The following is a 22,861-nucleotide window of genomic DNA, read 5'->3' as shown; positions in this document are numbered from 1 at the left end:
TGTGCTCGATCTGGAAGTTGCAAAAGGTCGTCCACAATTCTCTACCCAAACTGGCACCAAGTATACTAGGAGTTCCCAACACAAAAGAGAGCAGGAAGGTGGCTGCAGCATAAACAAACGCATTCGTGATCTGCTCGCTTCTTCTCATGGTGTGAACTTCAGCCACAAAAGTAGACACTGTGCTCAAGCAACAGAAAAGCCAATCTGTATGGCACTAAGAATACGTGCCGATCGCTTTGTATGTACCTAAAAGAAAAATCAAACCAATCAGACATGCAGGATGATGTACGGAACAGTCTGGCTTTCAAAAAGAAGCATGGAACAGTCAAAATAACGACTGCAAATGGTGAAAATGTATGAAAAATTCTTTGGTCGTACCTCTTTGGATGTTACAGCAAGTGCTGCCAGGACGCCAGCCGCAAGAACATTGGCTGCAAGGGTCCCAACGGGCAGCCACTTGAGGGATCACTGCTTGCCTAATCCCTGTCCATTTAGCCTTGCCTGGTACCAGCGCAACCATGAGCAAGACTCTGCACCTTTACTACAGCCAACACAAAACTCAGAACCCATAAGAAAGACAGCAAAATCATCATCACTGACAGAAGCACGGACTGCTTAGTCCTGGTATCCAACCCTCTTGTGCCCCAGATATAGTGGTCGTTTGGTAGAATTTTTCAACCTCCTGATTATATGGTGAAAGTGATTCTGTAGTAGAAGTAGATTTTGTGGTGAAAATGATTCTGTTTGTAAAATCGTTTGTTATGTTAGTGGTGAAAGTGGTTCTTGAGAGAAGATTGTGTTGAAATTGAGAAAAATCAGCTGAAAATTGATGGAAGCTAGATTTTTCAGCTCTCATCTCGTAGTACAAAACGTAAGAGTGATTCTGTCTGATTCTGACGCGGAATCAATTTTACGATAGAACGTTTGGTAGCGCTCCTGTCGATTCTAGGACCAAATCAGTTTCCAAAGTGCTACCAAACAGCCCCATAGTTGTGGCCTATTGAACTCTTTTCCCTGATGTGTTTCAGGATCAAGCTCCGTAGGCGCTCGTCTGTCTCGGAACCAACCTTGATGGACTCATTGACAATGAACATTCCTGAGTTGGTTCAGTGTTCTTAGCCATCAGGAAAACATTTTTTGTTGGGTTTTTTATCCGATAATATTTCACTTTATATATAAAAAAAGGAGAGGATGATGAGATACCTAATACTACGCCCGCTACAGCATATACTCAGTGGCCTTTGGAAGATAAGCCAACCATTTTCTGGTTCCACCCACTGAATGTGGTAACTGGTAATGCTTCCCATGTATTCAGTCGTGATTCCAACAATATGATCCCAAACCGGCCCATCAGGAAAGATCCAAGCTGGTCAGATATGTGCCGTATACTGACACTTCTTTTATTTTCCTCTCTCTTCTCTCTTTTATTAATTTTTTGGGAAATAGTACATGTACAACCAATTGCGTACAACTCTGTTACAACTATGTATTTAAACTACTGGATTCACTTACGAGCCACCATTACAAATGATTATAAACGTTCGATCCTGAGTTGTACTTGAGTTATTAAAAAATAGTTAAACTTACAGAAGTGCTATGCAGGACGGCCAATAGAGGGCTTCTCCACCTCTTTCTCCTTCTCTTCATCTTCTTCTCCCTCTTCCCTTTTTCTTCTTCCTCTCATTTGTCCATATCCCCAAAGAATAAGGAAGGCTCCGGAGGTCCGCATACCTATAGCCTCCTCCCCGAATCCGCTCCCATTACCAACTCAAGATCACCATCCAACTATTGATACCCGAATGAAACAACACCAAAATCGATTGGTGTGATATCTAAGATTGACAACAAGTCAACAACTTCTCTTCTGTGAAACTTTGTAAACCAACAGGACGAGGTTAACCAAAAAAAAAAACGAATAGAAATGGGCCTGAAATGCGTTAATGCTTGGTTCTGGCCAGATGGGTTAACAGAACAAACTTCGCTACACACTGGGCCTCCATTGTGGGAAAGTAAACCGTCATAGACTCGGGTTTAGTCAGAAAACATTTTCGATCATCGCAAAAGGGGATGTAGCTCAGATGGTAGAGCGCTCGCTTAGCATGCGAGAGGTACGGGGATCGATACCCCGCATCTCCAATTCTAAGTATTTTTTTTCTTTTCGAGACTTTAGGTAAATTCTTTTGGAGTATATTTAACGGAAACTCTGCTTGTTGTCTACTCCCTTCGTTTCTTTTTATAGAGTATATTAGGATTTTAAAAAGTCATTGAAAGTGTATTTTGATCACCAATTTCTTGTATAATATATTATTAATTGCTACAAAATTCATATCGTATTAAAAGATAAATGAAATATGAATATGTGCATAATTTAACTAATTGTTAGTTAAAATTTATTAAGATTGACCTTTTTAAATCTTAATATGCCGTATATTTTAAAATGAAGGAAATACATTGCAGTTTCAGAAGGAAAAAAGTTTCAGTTTTGACCAAGACATCCGACACAGTTCCATCCATCCAGTGGCAAGCGTCATGGGCGCTCGGCGTCGCCTCCTACCTCCTTCACCTACCTCTCTCCTTCCAAGTACCACCAGTTGGCAGCCACTGTCCGGCCGCTCCTCCAACGTCACCTGCGCCCTCGGCTTCAGCATCCACCATGTCGCGGTCGAAGCCGGCACACTGCATCCCGGGCTCTCGCCTTGCGGTGCGTGCTAGTCGGAGCACATGTCGTGCAAGGGGACGCCGACGCTGTGCTCGCCGGCCAGCCGCAGGCGCACGCACCGTCGAGAGTCGTTGCCCACGCGCAACGGGACAGGTGCTGCAGTGCCCGGTGCTGGCGTCGTCGCCGGCGCATTGCTGGGGCTTTAGTCGTTGAGGAAAGGGGTACCCGCTCCTCTTCGTGCCTTCCCGCACCGACTTCCGACTCCTCCGCCGGCCGGCGCCCGTCGTACACCACAACCAGGGGTAGTCGTCTACCGTCCACCCTCTGGGTAGCTGAGAGTCGTCTGATCCATATCTCGCAATCGTGATTGAGCAGGGGAGACCCGTACAAACGCGTAGTGGAAAGAACCGACCGCTGGCCCTCACCATCCCGCTGCGCTGCTTCGCCGGCCTCGTCGTCGCCCTCCGGCAAGCTCCCGAGTCTTGCATAGCTTGTGTTGGTTTGACCTCAGAAAGCCAACAGCAAAAGCTCGTTTCATGCCGGGGCTCTGGTCTTCGAGGGCAGGCACTCTCATCTTCCTCACCATGGGCATGACACTAGTTTTTGATATAGCTAAGTTGCATTTTTATGAACGGCTCATACGATAAATGGCCTAATAGATTTTTAGAAACGGACAACATAATATTTTAATATGAATTGTTAAGATTATAATCTCCTATTTTCATCTTATATTTGAAGGTTTCTTACACTACAAGTTTGTAACTCTTTATATACTCACATTTGAGGGTCAATACAATCATCCAACACATTACGTCAGTTTAGTTTACAAAATTGATGTAAAAAATGATTTCTTTTTCTCACAAAAATTTCGAATTCTTGTTGAAAAGATCTTGAAAAAGAATTTTATTTCTAGAAGATGTAAATAAGCTTGGATGTTGGATCTAATTGTAACGAGCACAGTAACATCTAAAAAAGTGAGTTTCCCCTATAATGGGCATTTCTAGATTCCATTGCCACATATAGCGTAATTACAGTTAGTTAAGATATTTGGGGAAAAAATGAGCAAGTACAAAACAAAAGAAAGTTCCACGTGCTCCGATCTAAACAAAATTATGTTAAACATTAAACCACAAACCGAACATTTGAATTTTTTTTCCAAATGAACACTACAAGACATCCAACCCAACTAGATAGCTAACATCATATGCCTTTGAAAGATGTGGTTGCTTCTAACCATTATCAATAGTGGAAAACCAAAAAACACAGGGTTTTTTCCCCTTAAGAAGTAAAGGATTTTCCCGGGAAAGATATTTATCCTCAAGAAAAATAACAAAAGTGCAAAAGGGTTATCCATGATGTTTTGGCAAGCAAGGGCAGTTGGTTATATTTTGTCAAAATGCGAAATTCACAGTGGTACAATAGCAATTTTTCGAGAAAAATAAAATAAAGTGAATAAACAAGCTACAGTAGACCTGGACATGGCTGACAACCGTCCGATCCGACGGACAGGAGCAGTCCGACCCCAAACCGACGGCTCCAGATCTCCCTTCCCATTCCCACGAATCGTCTCCGAACAACCGTTAGCCATCATCACCCAACTGCCCTTCCCGAGAGGGGGAAAACCCTCACCTAGTCACCTCCGACCACCCGCAGCGGCCGCCGGCGATGGCGGCGCCGGAATGCGGCGGGAGCGATGGCTACCGCGACCTCCGCGGCGTGCGTGTCGATCTGAATCCGGGAACGGCCCGAGGCGGCTTCGGAGGAGGCTTCGCCGTCTGCTTCTGGCTCTACCTCTCCAGCTCCGCGAGGCCGTCCTCTGTGATCCTCCACCAGGTTGGATTCTTCTCTCTTTGAACTTTTAGGTGATTCCTAGGTGCTTGCTTGCTGTAGGAATTGTTTTCTTTGGATGGGTACAAGGAGACAGCAACGGTGTGCTGCTTGTATTGTCTGTATTTATGTGGTGGGTGTTACAATTCTTAGGTGTTAAGTGAGGACATATCCTGCACATTATTCGGTTGATGCGCAAGATAGGATGTCCTTTTTGCAGCACACTGAGCATTGCGAAAATCTTTATCAGGAGAAACGCCATTAGGAATCAGTATCGTATTCCAAAATGTGTCAGTTAGTGTGACGAAATTTCGTGTTTGTTGATGCTGCTTCGAGAAAACGTTTTCGTTGGGCAAAAAGAAGGGTACTTTCCACATTTCCTTGTGAAGTTTCAGCATCAGAATCGGTGCTAAATTCATTGGATTTCCTGTTGCAGATGACCGCAGGAGATGACAATAAGTTGCCGTTTCTTGCTTTAGGCGAAGGAAATAAACTGCTCCTCTTTCCATTGCTGAGGCTGCATAGAGAAGCTCCTGCTCCTGATAGTTCCTATCCATGGACTGACACAACCAATCTATCAGCTATAAGTGAATGCCCTCTTGAGAAATGGTTCCACATTGGATGTGAGGTATGCACCGAGCATGAATGGTACCGTAGGATTTTACCCCCTGTTGAATACCCTTGCATTGGTTGTCGCCGAATGAAAATATGCAGAAGTATGCGTTTGATACTTTTCCTTTGTTTTATTTCTTTTTGTGCACCTGTATTGTTAGTAAAAAAAGTATTATATGCAGCATGTGTCAAGAGCTTTGCTTTCTGCTGGCTCCAAATGTTTGTCCTTCCTCCGTTTATGTTGAGAACGATGGTTTATTTAAAATTGGTTTGTACCTGTGTCAGGTTACTGAAAATGTTATGCGTCTTCACATTGATGGTGACTTAATTGCTGAAGCTCATCTTTGTTCACTGTCTGATGAGCCAGACAGTCAAGATGATGCAAACCAGATTAGCTTAGTTGGAAGAGATGGCAAGCTTGAAGGCTATGTCTATAATATCGAGGTGTCATCTGTACTAGGAACAGTACAAGAACAATGTGCAAAGGTGATTCATCTTAGCTAATAGCATGGCCATTTTTTTTACCTGCGAAGGTGCAGACTTTGTGATATTCTCATTGAATTGCAGAGCCCACCATTTAAGTTATCTATTGACTATTCATGCTCTGATGGAGTCGAAGAGGGTGATGACGGTGTTTGGAGCATTGTGGGTGGGAAGGTAAACAAGATGCCATCATGTCGTCTCCTGATGAGAACTGCTTGTCCTCTGTTTATTTTAATTATTTTACACAAATTAAGAAAATTCTCCGTGTTTCAGTAAAATATAACCAGTAAAAAACAACCTGAGAAATTGCACTTGAGTTGGTGAAAATAATACTGGAAAATATTTGTTTCCATATATCAAATTATGTAGTAAGTCAAAATAGCCATGGATTATATACCCTAATTATGGAAATCTATTGATGCAGGCATCTTGCCGGAGGAACTTCATTTTGGAAGTAATACTAATCAATGCTTTTGGTGAACCTGTGAAGGATAAAGAGGTTCTTTGTTTGTTTATTGTTAAAATTTAATGAGCATACTGCTTTATTTGTTTGCATAGTGTTCTTACGAATTTTATACATCTTCTAGGTCGTTGCTTCACTTGTCTATGCTGACAATGGAGCAGTTGTTGAAAAATCAAGAGATGATTCAGAGCCTCCCTTGCTTGTTACTTGTGAAGGACTTGAATACCCAGCTATAAGCAGGCCTCTACCAATTATTCGCGGACGTGCACTATTTAAACTCAAGATATCTCAGGTGGATTTCTTCACATGCAAAATTTATTAAGTACCTACCTATATAGCTTACTTCAGCTTGCGTAGAAAACAAAAAGGCTTTACTTTTGGTTCTCTGCCTAACCCCATGGCTATAGCCTAGTAAAGGCTGCAGCTGCTACGTGTTGGTTATTGTGGCATGTATATGCAAAGCATTCCATTGCAACTTGCAACTGCTTATGGTGTGTGGCAATAGTGCCTTTCTTCTGTTCAAAGGTGTTTCGAAGGCCTATTCGGAAGGATGTTTGTTCCCTTTTAGATTACTTTTGTATTTTGAAAAGCTGAATTGTATCGACTAGCTATTTAGGGAATCAACATCCCAAATGTTGGTAATTCACTCTTGACACTGCAGTTGCTATAAATAGCTACAGAATAACACTCATATATGAAGATCGAAGACTTGCCTATCCCTTCTAAATAAATTGCAGTATGTGGGTAAATTGTTGCCCCTTTTTTTCTTTTTTTTCTAGACCGAGGGGGTTTGTCCCCTCCTGAATGCAAGTAGCTAGGTTCGAGCCCTGGTGGGCAGGCTCTCACTAGGAGCATCTGCCAACTGCCAGCTGGTGGGCAGGCTCCTGAAATTTTGGCAGGCTCTCACTAGAGCTGTTATCCGTTGCCTGTATTTTTGTGTCTTTGTTAAATGGCCACCAAAATCATTCGTGAAACAGGCTTGGAGCCCATAGTTGTCATGGTGTAGCCTTCTTGTCTCCATATCAGTGTGGCGGAAATCTGGGTCTCGCCACGACATGATCGCGTATGGCATCCATCATATAGGTGTGGCATCCCCGTGGCGACGAATTCTTTTGTGGTGGGCGCAATAGCGCTTGGGTAGAGGGGATGAGGTAGGGACCGAGCATGAGTGGGGGGCAATACCTTGTCATTGTTTCCACTTTCCAGAGCTCCGGAATACCCTAGCCTTTGCCGACTGCTCTGCCAATTGCCGAGCTCCGCACTGAGCTCCACATGCGCCACCCGCCCACCCGCCGTCCATGTCGTGCTCGGGAGAGGGAGAGAGAGAGTGGTAATAGAGAGAGAGAGAGTGGCAATAGAGCTCGGGAGAAGATGAAGTTGTGTCGTGTCGTGCTGTGTTGAAGCTTTTGAGTCCATGGACCATGGGTCCCACATGTACGATGGTCAATTGCTCACTGAAAAAACAAGCTCTGTTCTGTAACTCACCCTAAGTAAGAAGCTCAACTGCTCAAGCTCTGTTCTGTAACTCTGTTCTGTTCTATATAGCGCACACACAGAGCACACTAGCGCACTAGTTCTGTAGAGTGTAGATAGCAGTAGCACAATGAATGACTTTTGATGAGAGAGTTCTATGTCTTTTGTGCTACATTTTCATTGCTATTTTGATTTCCTAATTCCTAGACTATCACTTTTGAGCTACATTTACATTGCCATTTGCAATTTCCTACTATCCTATACTATGATGTGTGTATTTGCCACGCCGATGTGTGTATGGCGTTGCCACACCGCGCACCAAGAGAGTTCTCATCCCTGTCTGTCTGACCAATAAATATAACCTAGTTTCAGATGAGGCTCTCTTCTCTCTATTTCTCTTTTCTGCTCCCCACTCCAGAGGACTAAAGTGGCTTCAAAGGCTCCAATATAGCTGGTATGATCAGCTAAATTTATAGAAATAAAATAAAACAACCAAACCTGTGCTATAGTTTAGGCCATTTGCTGCTGCACAGGTGCAGCTGTTGGACAGTTAGCACTAAGCAGCAAGAGAGAGTCAGTGGTAGGCGATGGGATGAAAAGGATCACCATATATCATATCTAGTATGGTAACACACTAACACGACATATCAACTACTTATGTAAAGTTGTATTTGAGGTGCAATTAAAAACCTTTTGAATCTTGAATATCAAATCTGTCTGTTAAAGAAAGCTTAAATGTTATACAATAGTGGTTCCTGTGCTCAGCCCTGCAGTTGCACATGCTCGTGACAGTAGCCACAATCTACAAGTGATGCTCATACTACAACAAAGCTGGGCTATAGCAGGCTATCTAAAACACCATGTGTATCCCTACATTTTTTAAGTTATGGTATTATTCGTGTGATCTTTGTCCATGACATAACATCTGATTGTTCCAGCTCTCTTCTAAATGCGACAAGAAGCTCTTCCGTATTCATTTCTCTACACTTCACATGCGAAGATATCCTTTTCTGGAGGCATATTCCAAACCAATTCACTGTATATCTCGAAACCGCACCAGCCGCCTATTGGGTTCTGGTAAGCGGGTGAGTTCTGCAACAACGGATGAAATTCACTTGCTCAATAGTGGCCAAGGGTTTGTTAATGCTGACAAAGTAAATGGTAGCTTACATTCTCATGGGTTGAGTTCAGTAGCGTGTTTCCATCCATCCAAGTTTCCCAAGACAGAAGGTGATGGAATGGCAAAGGCAGTAGAGACACACAAAATGATATCACAGGTAATGAATTAGCTTGATTGAAGTTCTTGTCAGGTTATGCTTAGTTTGTGACACCTTGGTTTTACATTGTTATCTGTTTACAGAATAAGCATACCAGAAAGATGGTGGTAGGCAAAGAAGCACATAATGTCATGTGGACTGACTCTTCAACATCCGACTACGACAGCTTTGATGCAGAAAGTTCTTGGAGCGGATCAGATGGAGATGAAGTTGAAACTGTTTCGGACGCTGTGATTTTCAGATATTGCTTGGACAGCACATATGAGCGGTCAAAGTTTCTTAGAGGTGCAGCTCGTACTGTTAACAAAGATGACTTGGTAAAAGTTGCAGATCAGGTCTCATTGTATAGTGGATGCTCCCATCACAGGTAACTAAACTCCTTGGTCTTGTATTTTGATAAATGATTCCTCTCCTTATATCATTGGGGCATTAATTTGTAATTTCTTCTGCCCTCTCAAGAAACCAAATATTAATGTCGAAGAGATTGCTCCGAGAGGGTGCTAATACTTGGAGCATGATCTCAAAGAACAATGAACGTGCTCTTTGGTCATCTGCCATTCCTGAGGTCATAACAAAATTTATGGACATCTCCCATTCTACGTTTAGGGGTTTGTCAGAACGGGTAGAACTTTACTTCTATACATGGTCTCAGGTACTTTTGTGATTAGTGCATGAAATAGATGCGTAATTGCATATCATTCACTGTTTCAGGACCTGGAGGTTTTAAGAGGAATTGCTGGTTGTGGTGATGATATTGGAAGAGACGAATTTGATAGGCTATGGTATTGGTTATACCCAGTGGCTTCTTCTTTGTCAAGGGATAAAATTAAACAACTGTGGGAGTGCACAGCACCTAGATGGATAGAGGGGTTGATTACAATAGAGGAAGCTGAGAATGCACTAAGAAGTTCCGCGGAACTGTTAAAGGAGCCAGGAACATTTGTTCTTAGATTTCCTACTACCCGAAGCTGGCCGCATCCAGATGCTGGAAGCCTGGTTGTGACCTACGTTGGCTTTGATAACTTAATCCATCATAGACTACTCTCTCTTGATTCCAGGTGTGCTAAGATCAATACGTTACCCTGTCCTCTAAATTTTATTGGCAGTGAAGTTGCTGAATCTTACTCTTTTCTACTGGATACAGTGATGCTAGGGCTGGGAACCTGCAAGATTTGCTGCTGCAGGAGCCGGAACTATCCCAATTGGGCAGGTAAGCATTCTGAACTCTGAAGCACATGAGCTGTTATTTTCAGTACTTGCAAAATGGTTGAACCTGTTGTTCTCACTCCAACTCAATTCGAGCGCAGGGTTGATCGCCTACCAACTGCCATGCGGACATGACCAGAGAAACTGATTCAGTATACTACGGCTCAACGCATCCCAGTTCACCATCAGCCAAAGAGCAAAGCCAAGAACACCTGTTGCCTGTTGTTACCCTGTACAAGTTGTAAAACCAGTTCCCTTTGTAGAAAGAGAGGTTGTTATCGATACCAGTGAGATCTAGGTAATCGCTTCATGACCAGCAGTAACATCAGTCATCATGCACCTTAAACTTGAAGATTTCACTTATTGTGATTCATGTACATAAGCTGATGATTTATCTATATGCAAGATCTGATTTGTTCTTTTTGTTTGAGATCAAGAGGAGGAAATGACTGAAGGACCTGTTTGATAGAGTTTTCAGAACAGCTTCTTAAGTAGAATCAGGAGTTATGTTAAATAGTAGTTTTTAGTTTTTAGCTTTTCGAGTAGAATCTGGTGAAGTATTTCTCTGAAATGAACTAGCTGTTGGGAGCTTAAAAAGGTAATTTATTCTGATTCATTTCTCATATTTACTTCTTTTAAAAAAACTATTTTTTCTGTAGAGTTTATCTTAAAGAATCATTTGAGCTATATAATCACTATCATTACAGAATTACTCTTTTTGAAAAATTTGGATTAGGGAAGCTCCACCAAACAGGCTCTATCGTAGCATTCATTCATGATGTTTTGGGCCAAAGCCCATTGGGCTGCCCCGTCAAAGCCCAAAAGCCTCCCCGCTGGCCCAGCACCCCTCCCCGCCGGAAGCAACTCCGCCGCGCCGCCGCCGCCGCCGCCGCCGCCGTGCACGCACTAGCACTTCCCCATCCACACGGCAAACAAGGCCAAAACCCACGACGCCGATGCCGCCACCTCGCCGCGCGCTGCTCACCTCCTTTCTCCGCCTCCGCGCCTTCTCCTCCGTTGCTTCTCACTACCCGCCCGCTCCACCCCGCCGCCACCAGTTCGTCGCCGACCCCAGCGCCGCAGCTTCTACATCCACCAGCCGAGGTGGCATCAGCGTCGGCGGCGGGAACCCCTTGGACCCGACGCAGCTCCTCCGCGACGACCCGGTGGCCATCACGGCGTCGCTGTGGGTCTCCTCCTTCCGCGCCGCGCCCGCCGCTGGCCCCGCCTAGCCGCTGGCGCCCTTCCTCTCGCGCCTCGAGCTGTGGGTGCTCGCCTACCAGAAGGCCTACGCCGACGAGACCGGATCCTACCTGCCGCGCTCCTCCATCCCGGCCTCCACGGTCGCCTCCCTCCTCGCGCTCCGCAACGCCGTTCTCGACGCCCGCTTCCGCTTCGGCAACCGCCTCACCCCCTTCCTCCAGTCCCCGCGCGCCGCCAACGCGCCGGACCCTGGCTCCCTCTCCAAGCGCAAGCTCCGCGCCCTCCTCACCACCCCCGGCCCGCCGCCTTTCCAGGACCGCGTCGTGCAGGAGCTGCTCCTGCTTCTGCTCGAGCCCGTCTACGAGGCGAGGTTCTCGCAGAAGTCCTTCGCCTTCCGTCCCGGGCGCTCCCCGCACGCCGCCATCCGCACCATCCGCCGCAGCTTCGCGCCATACCTCTGGTATATCAAGGGCGACCTCTCCCCGCTCCTGCATTCGCCTGATCCTGCGCTCGTAGTCGGTGCGCTCATCCGTGATGTGCGTGACAAGAAGGTTGTGGATTTGATTCGCTCGGCGCTGCTCACCCAAGTGGTGACCGCGAGGCCCGGAGATGATGCTGTGTCAAAGAAGAAGACGAAAAGGAAGTACCAGAAGAAGAAGGTGCTGCCAGAAGGGGAGCCAAAGCCTGACCCTTACTGGTTGCAGACGTTCTTTGGGTTTGCACTGCAGGAGGCGCAAACTCAGCCTGATTGGGGGCATTGTGGGGTGTTGAGCCCATTGCTCGCCAACGTGTGTCTGGATGAGCTTGATAAGTGGATGGAAGAAAAGATTATGGAGTTTTACAAGCCGTCCAAGTCCGATGTTGTGGGAGGAGAGGATGGCGTTGAGCAGGGTAACACGTCATGGCCGGAGTTCGTTCCCACAAGTGGCCCTGACAAGACAAGGAAGGTGGATTACATTCGGTATGGTGGGCATTTCTTGATCGGTGTGAGGGGCCCAAGGGCTGATACAGCAGTGCTCCGGAAGCAGCTAGTTGAATTTTGTGACCAGCGGTTCAGGATCAAACTTGATAACGAGAGCCTCCCAATTGAGCACATCACCAAAGGGATCATGTTCCTTGATCATGTCCTGTGTCGTCGAGTTGTATACCCAACCCTACGTTACACAGCCACCGGAGGCAAGATCATCAGTGAGAAGGGAGTTGGTACACTGCTCTCGGTGACAGCTAGTCTGAAGCAGTGCATCAAGCAGTTTCGGAAGCTCGAGTTTTTAAAAGGAGACCGTGAACCAGACCCACAACCATGCTTCCGTATGTTCCATGCCACACAAGCTCACACAAATTCTCAGATGAATAAGCTTCTACTGACGATGGCAGAGTGGTATCGCTATGCTGATAACCGCAAGAAGGTCGTCAACTTCTGCTCTTACATTATTAGGGGGTCCTTGGCAAAATTATATGCTGCCAAGTACAAGCTGCGGTCAAGGGCAAAGGTCTATAAGATTGCATCAAGGAACCTTAGTCGGCCATTGAAGGATAAGAAAGGGCAGTCACCAGAGTACCACAATTTGCTGAGAATGGGCCTTGTGGACTCAATTGATGGTCTTCAATTTACAAGGATGTCTATGGTTCCTGATCCTGATTACACGCCATTACCAAGTGGATGGCGGCCAGACCATGAGAAGATTTTGCTGGAGTATATAAAGCTCACAGATCAACATACATTGGAAGAGCAGCAGAACTGCATTAGAGAGGAGGGGCTTATAACACCACAGGACTACATTTCAATGCTTGTATGGGGCTACAAGAAAAATGCAGTTTTACTTCCTCCTTCAAAAGAGAGCGATACCCAAGGGTCCACAGAAGACCTGGGTTCAGATACAGATGAATTGGATGAAAAGGAGCTAGGAAATGAGGGCCATCTAAGTTTTCCAAAGGTTGCTGAAATGTCGTGAATATTGATGATTTCTGTAAACCTCCCAAGGGGCATTTGACTGGATGATTGGTTGGTGACAATGAAGTAACCCACTGCTAAGCTCTTTGCTGGCTGATTCATGGTGACCCAGGCAGATGGCTGCTTCCTTCTCAAGGAGATGAAAAGGCAGTTCCATCTGTCAACTCTATTTCTTACTGCTCAGGGCCATGGTGGATACAGGTCATGGTGCTCGAACATGAATTTCAACCCAGCATGGCATTTTAGGGAACTAGTGAAGCTCCCATTTTGCTGTCAAATTGTGCGTCACATGCAGAGTCAGCTGCTCATATATCAAACCTGATGTTTAGTAAGACTTTGCCACCTATTTATACATTTTGAAAGTTACTTAGAAAAATTCATTGTATACATTCTATCCAAGTGTCCTGCACTCCTGCCTGTGCAAATTGTTGTCTGTATAATCTTTAATCAGAAGACGACCTTGCAAATTTTACTACAAAAGTGGATAAGAAGCCTGATGTTCATTACATTATGACCATTAAGATGTGTTAGGAACCCTGAATTGCTCATATCTATTTGGATTGTGTTTGGTTATTCACTTAGCCACTTAGGTGCCTTGAGCTCCAAGTTTCTAGAAATACCAGTTTGTACTGTTCAAAAATCCTTTTGGGTCATAAGTTCTCGCAGAAATAAAAATTAGATGCATGTTTTCCACTGAAAATAGGCTTGTTCAACATATCCCTTTTTTGTCTTATTCTACATTATACACTACAGGAGACTGGTGCTTCTTTTTACTGTTTCCAGTTTATTTCTGGGTTCTTTTTCTACCATGCTACCCTAGTGTTGTATCATAATCTGCCTAACATTGATTCCAACATCTAGTTTCAGATCTAAATGGAAGTAGGGATCTTGACGCAAAACTTGGGTCTCATGGAGCACACTGAGGTATGCCAATCATTTATCTTTACTAGTCTTCCTGTTGTGCCAATCCTTATGGTAGACATGAAGGCTCTCAACAGTTGGTATGATATTGCTTCCCAGTTCCCACTATAGGCCGATGAGTGGCACTTGTGATCCAGAGTCTTTAGAGACGTCCAATGTTATATCCTTTTTGCGATTGTTTTTATTCAGTTCCTAGAAAATCTTTTGTAGGTCAGAATCTGAACCGGGTTTCCTGATATAGCACAACATTGTGTGCAGTTCATGTTTAACAAAGGCTATATTAATGGTCACGAGTTAGAGCATCTGTCCCTATGTATATATTATGTTTCAGTCTAAGTGCATTTTGAATGCTGCCCTTAAAAATGGAAAAGCTTATCTCCCTAGTATTACAATTTCAAGAAGATTTTTTGAATTCAGACTAATAGAGGCAGGCCCCCACAGATTGATTCTCTATAGATCTGTGGAATCGAATTTGCAACCTAACAAAGGGGTAAGTGCCAACATCAAGGTTCTGTTCCACTTTGACTATCTATACTACAATTCTCAATATAGCTCTCAACAGTTGGGCCATCTGATTGCTTGATCCATCTAGTGCCATCACTCTCAGACTGCCACTGACAGATTGCTCCCCTGCAAGTTTGGTATCTGACCAACAACGCCAACTAGGAAATCTGGCTTTTTGCCTGGCACTTTCGCGTGAGGAGGAACAGTGGTTACTTATGTGGAAAGATGACAATCTACCACCGATATTCCCTTTGACAAGCGCTCCCACTCATTGGTAGTTTCAGTTTATATATATGATTTGGGTTATTTGAAATGGTTTCATATTTTTGGCAGTTGTTAGAGGGCAGCAAGTAGATCCGTGTTGGATGGGGGAGCCTTTATTTTTCCAGCAAGCCATCGAGTACCAACCACTACCCATTGTTCACAATAGGCCTTCATTCTGTTGGATCGAAGTTTCTTTCAACGCCTAAAAGCTGGGCATTTGGCTGTTGCCCCAGTGCACACTGCAAAAATTGACTTAGACCGTACATCACTAATATGAGAGCAAGTTGCAGGACGTTTCCATTCTTTTCTCTCGTTTTTTAAGTTTGTTTTTCATGGACACACGGTAGAAAAGGCATCTACATACTTTTGGATTTTCTTTGAAATCTTGCATTCACCAATGAGAGCATTTCATAATATGAGATACTTTCAGATGCTAAATTGATGGAGAAGAAAATATGAAAAAGAGAGGGAGATGCTGATGCAGCGAGGACTAGACTTGCTGTGCACAAGCACAAACTCGACTGGGATCATGCATGGATGGCAGACAAAATGTGAACTGCAGCATGAATGTCCTTTGAAATCTTCGTCCTAATTTACCCAAATTTAGTCAGTGCTACTCGGATATGTGCAGGGCAGGCTGACGAGGCAGTGCAGTGCCGTTCTGGGGCTACACCTGTATGTACATCACTTTTACTGGACCTACTACGGCTACGATCGCCATCAACGACCGCGTGCTCGACGGGCTGTTATGTATGTTGTTCTGTCCTCGGAAACTTTCCACAAAGTCTAGGTGTACTGAAAATTTAAAATTTTCATGGGCCATTCCTATTTGTGTGCAGATTGCTTTTGGCCGACGTCCAAGAAGAGCTTTTGGCATAGGCGATCCGGCACATGGGAGAAAGAAGAAAATCGATGGGAATGCCGGATGCACTTGGAGTTTGGAGCGGGCAATTTGATTTGACCGGCTGGGGAGTAGGTAGCATGCCGTGTATGCAAGATGGAGCCGAGTCGTGTCAGGTGAGAAACGGCGACTCCGACTCGTACGCACGGTCAGTGCTACGGGAAAAAGATTGGCACTGAAAAGTGGCAGTGTGATCCCGTCGAAGTTAGGGATATTATGATCAACCTATTAATCCACTCTAATTTAATTAATTAAAAATGTAACAATTAAAAATTTAATTAGTTGATTAAGTTGAATTAGAGTTTATCAACGGATATCTATCCCTACCGTGCCCTGCGACAAGCATAGAATGTGAGCGGTGCAGCTAGGGATGGTAACGGGACTAATTTCTGTCGGAGAATGTTTTTCTATCTTTGTCTTTATTTAGCTATCAGGAGAAAGTTTTCTCTCATTTTCATCCTCGTAGAGAATTTTGTGAGGATCATGTCTTTAATGGGAATGTAAAATCAAATTCTAGGATGATAAAGTAACATATGGACATCATAAAGTATATCATAGAATTCTATGAAAATCTGTTTGGCTCGCAACCAGAAATTTTGGCATGTTATCAGGGGTGAGATATATGCTATGTTGAAAGATTTCAATGATTGTAATTTGGATATCAAGAGGATTAACTACTGAGTTATTAGTAGGGGTGGAAACCGCCGCGGTTAAGAAATTGCAACCTTCCAAATAGGAACTAGCCAATCTAGTACTCTGATTTTAAAAACAAATGAGGCTTGCGGCATTAAGCAATATAGATCTATCTGTCTATTAAATATGGATTACAAAAGTCTTCACAAAGATGATGATAGATTGGGTGAGCCTAGTGGCAGGCATAAATCTTGACGAATGCCAATCCACCTTTATCAATGGGAGAAACATCCTAGATGGAGTGGTGGTTGTTTTGGAACTATTCATAAACTAAGGCGCTCAAAGAAGCAGAGTCTCCTTAAGATCGACTTTGAAAAAGCCTTGATAAGATTCGCTGAGGTTTCCTTAAGGAAGTCATGGCGACAAAAGGTTATCCTGAAAAGTGGATTAATTAGGTGATACAAACCGTTTAAGGAGGACATGTCTGTGTCAATATAAATGGACAAAGGGGTTTATATTTCAAAACATATCAAAGTCTCATGTAGGGAGATTCTTTATCCTCCCATCTTATTCAACATTGTAGCGGAGGTCTTAGGCTCTTTGATGAATAAGACTAGAGACAGAGGCATTGTCTCGGGATTGATAAACCATCTTATCTCAGGGGATCTTCTATATGCAATATGCTGATGATATCATGATCATGACTGACTGCTCAAAGAATAGCATTTTGAACCTCAAGAAGTCAAGATCATCTTCTACTGTTTCGAATGGATGTCGGGTCTTAAAATGAATCCTTAAGATCAGTGGGAGGATGTGGAAATGCAAGATCCTTAAGAAGATTATGGTTTTTCTTTGGCAAATATTTAACGATAGACTCCAAACTGCAACCTCGCTAAAACACAAAGGCTAGAAGGGTAGCGAGTGTTGCTATCTATGTGGCAAAAAAGGAAACTGTTGAGCATATTTTCTTGCAATGTGTCCTTGCTAAATTCACATGGAGTGTGATCAGAGTGTTTTGGCTGGGTGGACCAACTTAGGTCCTTTGATGACGTTGTTCCTGGTCATTTGATAAATAATTTGAATATACACGTAAAATTGTCTCTTTTTTCTGCAGGTCTCAGCTAGGCTATGTGGTGTGCTCGCAATAAGATGTCAATTGAAAAGGCTTTTCCTAACAAGCCGATTGATATTCTTCTTAAAGATCTTTCTTACTTGCTGAGTTAGAAAATCCTACTCAAGGAGGGTGATAAGGAGAGGATTGACCTGGCTCTTGATCATCTCATGGAGTGGTGCATCAACTTCCAGTCAAGCTATCTTACCCAGTCCGATGTAGTCGAGCTATAGCTTGTTTATTATGTCTATTGTGTGTATATGTGCTTCTAGAGCCTTGGTCTGTTTGATGTGTCTTTTGCTTGATGTATCTGGTGAGATTATGTCTGAAACTTGCTTATCAGTGGTCCTTTAAAGTGCATCTAGCCCCTATGTGTGGTTTTAGTAATTAATGACAATATCTATGGACTAACAATGGTGTTGAGTTTGTTAGTAGGTTTTTTCATAGGTGATGCATGTATGAAAGATATGCATGAGCTCTAAGTGAATGGGGAGATTGAAAATGCATCAAGATGAATGAGCTCTAAGTGATGCTCGGGTAAGTGATGACAATGTCTATGGACTAACAATCATATTGAGAATTGCTATTAGGTTATTCCATAGGAAATGCATAAATGATGAAGCATGGATTCTTTGAGAAATACCATGAGTTCAAAGAATTGCATCAAAAGTCATTGAGATTTTAGTGATGCTCATAAGAAGAAGAAGAAGAAGCTCAATAAGACTAGCAATAAGCTTGAAGGCTAAGTTACTTGTGGAGATCAAGTAACTAAAGGTATGATCTGTCAATAGAGTTTTATGGACTAACCCGTGTGCTATGTGTTTAAGAATGAGTGGGGTTAGGTTCTATATGAAGATTGACAATATGCATGAAGGCTAATAAGTTACTTATGGAGATCAAGTAACTTAAGGTATAAAAGTTGTCATTTAGTTTTTATGGACTAACCCATGTGCTTTGTGCTTGAGAGTGAGTTGGGGTTAGGATCTATAAGAAGGCATAAGTTGAATTGAAATCATATATGCCAAGAGTGAAGAACAAGAGTGGACTCCATATTTGATAAAATGAATTTCTTGAAGATGTCGAATACAAAATGATTTTCTATGGCAAAACGGTGAAGGGAAAGCAAGATTCGGCTGCGATGGACCATCCGTAGTGAAGGGCAAGCAAATGGCTTGGTGCCGAAGGACCAAGGCGGTGGTGAAGAGCGAGTAAAGGTTTTATGCCGATGGACCGTGCGAGGCCATGGGAAGCTATGGATGATTCACATCAATCATATGAAGAATCAAGAAGAGATGGAGTGAAGAATATATGGAAGTTAGCAACCCTCAAGGTTTGAAAGAAAGAAGCGGTACTTGAAAGTTTTTCAAAAGCTCAAAGTGGTTCAAATGTGTTTTATCTTTGAAATTGAGTCTAGGTATGCCGCACTATTAAGAGGGATGCAATGTGAGCTAATTGTCGCGTCTCAGTGCTCAAGAGTTCCCAACCAAACCCATAGTGAGAGTTTCTTATTAAGAGTCCAGAGCGGAAAGTGTGGAAGCGTCTAAAATAGGTTTTAGAGTGTTCCTAATTTGATCCTATATGTTTTAGGTCATGAATTCAGTTGGGATGTGTAGCCCTCTGAATAAGCTTTCCATAGAGTCCAAAATTATCGAAATCGGACTCCGGGATCAAAAGTTATCGCCGTTTTTCGGAGGTCAGCTGTGCTGTGGCCGGAGACTCCAGTGTACGTCGGATACTTCGGTACCTGGAAAGGCCGGAGACTCCGGTGAAGTCCGGATACTCCGGTACCTGGAGTGGCCGGAGACTCCGGGAAGTCTCCGGGGCTGTTTTCTGGGTTAAGTGCCGACCGGAGACTCCGGTGTAGGCCGGATACTCCGGTAAAAGTCCAGAAAAGAGCGTAACGGCTAGTTCTGACACATTCTGTGACCGTTCTGACGCTGTATTTGGATTTAGGGCCGGATACTCCGGTCAGTTCTGACAAAAACAGTAACGGCTAGTTGTTTGAAGTGGGCTATTTATACCCCACTCATCCCATCCTTTGGGGCTGCTGCAAGGGGCACGAAAGAACACATTTTTAGAGCCAAAAGAACATCTCCCACTCCATTCTAGTGTGTGATTTGAGAAGAAAAATGAGTTGGGTTGAGAGATTGAAAGATTGAGTGCAAGTGAGCTAAATCCAATCTTGAGCACTTGAGTTCTCGGTAAGAAGTTCGATTGCGTTTGTTACTCTTGGAGGTGAAGCCTCCTAGCCGGCTAGGTGTTGCTCGGTGAGCTCCCGCACGTGTGGTGAGCCACGGTAAAATTTGTGAAGGTCAATCTCACATTCGAAAAGGAAGAGATAAAGCTAGTGGATCGAGAAAAGCGGTTGAAAGAGACCCGGCTCGTTGGAGCTTCCTCAACGGAGACGTAGGATTCAGGTGGTGAATCCGAACTTCGGGAAACAAATTTTGTGTCTCCTCTTTTTTCCTCTACTTTTAAGTTATTGCTCAAATCTTTGTGCATATTGCTCGATCTACTTGTTTGTGTGTATTTGATTGTAGGTTCTGCTTGAATCTACTTGGAATCATCTCCGGGAACACACGATATCACTTGGTTTGAGCTAGAACTCTCTACTTATTAATTTTATTCAGTTTCGGGCTCAGTTCTGTACAGAACCCGGAGAATCCGGCCTTTACCGGAGTTTCCGGACCTGTACACACCGGAGTATGAACAGTGTTTTCAGCCTTTTTCAATTTAAGTTTTATTGCATCTCTTGCTAGAATTGAGTAATTTTTGTCACCTTAGGATTGTAATTTTCACACTTATTTAGGGTGATTGTGCACTAGTTGAGCCTAACATATTTAGGTTTTTTCTCTTCTGAAAAACTCGTTAGTTTATATTTTGCTGCAAGTTTAGGCCAACGGTAGAAAGGGTTGAATTTTTGTAAAAACGTCTATTCACCCTCCCTCTAGGCGACATCATTGTCCTTTCAGTCCTAAGGTCTTTAGTCTAGCCTGGGTACCCCTCGGTACTTTGCTGTTGCATCTAGCGATCTGGTGTATATTTATTGTTATATTGCTCTCAATAGAAGTAGAGCTCGTTCTCCTATAAAAAATATAAAATTAAATTATAGTTAATTATTTTTATATATTGATAATATATTCATAGTATAAATAAGTAATTTATTAATACATATGAGAGCAAATAATACAAGATTGATTGAATATTGTAGGTTAGATAAAAAATATAAGATCAATTTATTATTTTCTTTACGTAATGTAATATTTGTATATTTATATTCTAAGACAAATATATATATATACGTGATATCAAGTATATAACGAAGAGCGAGAACGAAAAGGCATCATCAGTATCAAATTTTCTAATACACATCCTCTAATAGCGAAATTAAATGGAACCCTGTTGCCATCTCTAGGTGCAGCGAGGTGGTTGGCACGTAGCTGGGAACCGAATCGAATGGACTGGCATGTAGCTGGGAACCGAATCGAATGGACAGGCAGTGACTGCCGAGGCATGTGGCTGGGAACCTGAATCGGGACCCTGACCCAGAAGGTCGGATCCGACGCAGACGCCTTTGAGTTGAGCGTCGCGTCCAACGCGAGGGTGTCCTTGCTCTTTTCCCCTTGCCCTTTTTCTGCTCATGGATGGATCATCATGCCCGAAGCGTCGTCATGATCGAGCGTGAGGCGTGCGGCCTTTTCCATCATCCCGTCTCGCATTCCCATGGTGCTGCTCCTCCTCCTATCCTATACGTCCTCGCTGCCTTTGATGCATGTATGCCTGCCTCGGGTCTCCGCCATCCTTGGACCATCAGGGCTGGAATCACATCATATTACATAAACAAGTACTATGCCAGTGCAGGTGTGCATCACTTGGCCACGGCCGCGAGCCATCCGAGCCTTCCTTTGCGTTGCACGGCGAAGCATCAGACTGGATGTGACGATGGAGCCATGGTGGATCTTCATGGATCGGCTCATTGCTCATCGGATCAGCACAGCAGCCAGGATTCACGGTGTCAAAAGTGTCGATCGTACTAGCTGTTCAACCGATCAGCGCTGCTGCGTTTGCTTCAGAGGAAGGCAACAGCAATTCTAGACTGGGAAAGACAGGAAAGGGGGACTGGGAAATGGAGAAGGCACCATGGGGAAGGGATTGGAGAAAGGGAGCTCGGGGAGGATAGAAGCTGGAGGAGGAAGACGAGACTAGTCCTGTCAACATTCTTCGATGGCATGAGCTGTTGAGACATCGTAGCCACCTGGGCCCAAAGCCGACCCATCTGGCAGCCCATGTCCGTGACACGACGACACTGCTCTGCGTTGTCCTGCGTAAAGCGAGCATTGCAGAGGCCTTGTTGCGACACGGCAGGGCTGTTCACGGCTGAGTGGATGGAGGAGCAGGTCAAAAGCAAGGGCGACCTCTCAGGCAACTGTCATAGGGAAGCAGAAAATCATATACAGTATGTGGTAAGATCGTGCTGTAATACGTAGCTTCCGTGCACATGTTGCTGCAGCTACTACCGTCAAGGATGCTGTGTTCGTGTGTCTGCTTTTCAAAACATGCTCTGCAGAATCAGAACGCTTATTACAGTAGTAGGTAGTGCTCCTTATCTAGAGTGTGCTTGTAGCGCGGTGGTAGCATTGCAGTTGTGCATGCCACCCATTGGGCTAGGGCTTTTTTTTAGATTTTCTTTCGGATAAGCTCGAGTATTTGTGGATCATAATAGAGACATGATGTGTTCGTTGTTTACAAGTTTAAGATTTTGTAAATCTCTTTAGTAGACATATGCCACTTACAGAGTTTAAAGCTTTCTAGATCTCTCCAGTAAATGTGTGTGTATATAGGCTGTAGATCTAATGTGTATGCCTTTAAGATGTTTGTAGTTATACATATGTAGAGTATGATTCGTTTTGACTATGTGTGTAGATACTACAGTTTATATGTAGTGTTGATGCTTAAAAAAAAGTAGTCCTCCTAATCTAACCTGATTCAACTGTCTGAGCCATTAAACACTGAGCAGAGAGAGAAGTATGGTAACGAAAATGGGAAGAGGAAGAAGAAGTAGCCAGACCAGAGTCGCAGGTCGCCGCAACCGACAACCACCCGGAGTGAATGAGCGACGAGTGAGTCCCGGAAGCAAACGCCAAGCGGCGCATAAAACAAATGCCAAGCTCTGCTCAGCGGCTAACAACTCGCAACCGAATCCAGCAGCCGACAAAATTGAAGTCGCAGGTCAGAGGTCAGAGCTGATATGCCCCAGTGAAGTCGTCGAAATTGACGTCTTCTTTCCAAACAAATTGAAACGAAAATTTAAAATAGAATTTGAAGGTTGAATCTATCCGCTACTGCGAAACTTAAACTACAAACCAAGACAAA

The 22,861-nt window shown here is 43.9% G+C and overlaps 2 protein-coding genes and 1 non-coding gene across 4 annotated transcripts; all 3 read left to right on the top strand.

The window, feature by feature from the left end:
* Positions 1–2,063: 2,063 nt before the first annotated feature.
* On the top strand, positions 2,064–2,136 carry TRNAA-AGC (transfer RNA alanine (anticodon AGC)). Its single transcript has one exon. It is a non-coding gene; the product is annotated as a tRNA-Ala (tRNA).
* A 2,079-nt stretch (positions 2,137–4,215) lies between these two features.
* LOC133903868 (SH2 domain-containing protein A-like) lies at positions 4,216–10,430 on the top strand. Of its 2 annotated transcripts, XM_062345341.1 has the most exons (13): positions 4,216–4,492; positions 4,923–5,114; positions 5,384–5,584; positions 5,666–5,755; positions 6,006–6,080; positions 6,169–6,336; positions 8,456–8,594; positions 8,709–8,794; positions 8,878–9,161; positions 9,254–9,416; positions 9,506–9,852; positions 9,939–10,004; positions 10,102–10,430. In XM_062345341.1, the coding sequence occupies exons 1-13, from the start codon at positions 4,325–4,327 to the stop codon at positions 10,133–10,135; spliced, it is 2,013 nt and encodes a 670-aa protein (XP_062201325.1). In that variant the 5' UTR covers positions 4,216–4,324; the 3' UTR covers positions 10,136–10,430. The 2 variants fall into 2 exon arrangements, with proteins under 2 accessions (XP_062201325.1, XP_062201324.1); XM_062345340.1 differs by having other exon boundaries at positions 4,217–4,492; positions 8,456–8,794.
* A 450-nt stretch (positions 10,431–10,880) lies between these two features.
* Positions 10,881–16,294, top strand: LOC133903484 (nuclear intron maturase 2, mitochondrial-like). The gene is given in 4 exon segments (XM_062344885.1): positions 10,881–13,482; positions 14,022–14,078; positions 15,274–15,593; positions 15,683–16,294. A coding segment is annotated over 1 exon segment (2,199 nt). The 5' UTR covers positions 10,881–10,956; the 3' UTR covers positions 13,156–13,482; positions 14,022–14,078; positions 15,274–15,593; positions 15,683–16,294.
* The last annotated feature ends 6,567 nt before the right edge of the window (positions 16,295–22,861 follow it).

Source organism: Phragmites australis, chromosome 21 (genome assembly GCF_958298935.1).
Source record: "Phragmites australis chromosome 21, lpPhrAust1.1, whole genome shotgun sequence".
In the NCBI taxonomy this organism is placed as follows: domain Eukaryota; kingdom Viridiplantae; phylum Streptophyta; class Magnoliopsida; order Poales; family Poaceae; genus Phragmites; species Phragmites australis.
The sequence above is the reverse complement of the archived record's forward strand: the minus strand, read 5'-3'. Positions and strand labels throughout refer to the sequence as shown.

What these genes read in the sequence shown, in the direction of transcription:
- LOC133903868 (XM_062345340.1), top strand. Translation starts at nt 4,325, where the DNA reads ATGGCGGCGCCGGAATGCGGCGGGAGCGATGGCTACCGCGACCTCCGC. An exon ending in GGTTCCACATTGGATGTGAG is followed by an intron (nt 5,115 to 5,383) that starts GTATGCACCGAG and finishes TACCTGTGTCAG; the next exon opens with GTTACTGAAAATGTTATGCG. An exon ending in AACCTGTGAAGGATAAAGAG is followed by an intron (nt 6,081 to 6,168) that starts GTTCTTTGTTTG and finishes TACATCTTCTAG; the next exon opens with GTCGTTGCTTCACTTGTCTA.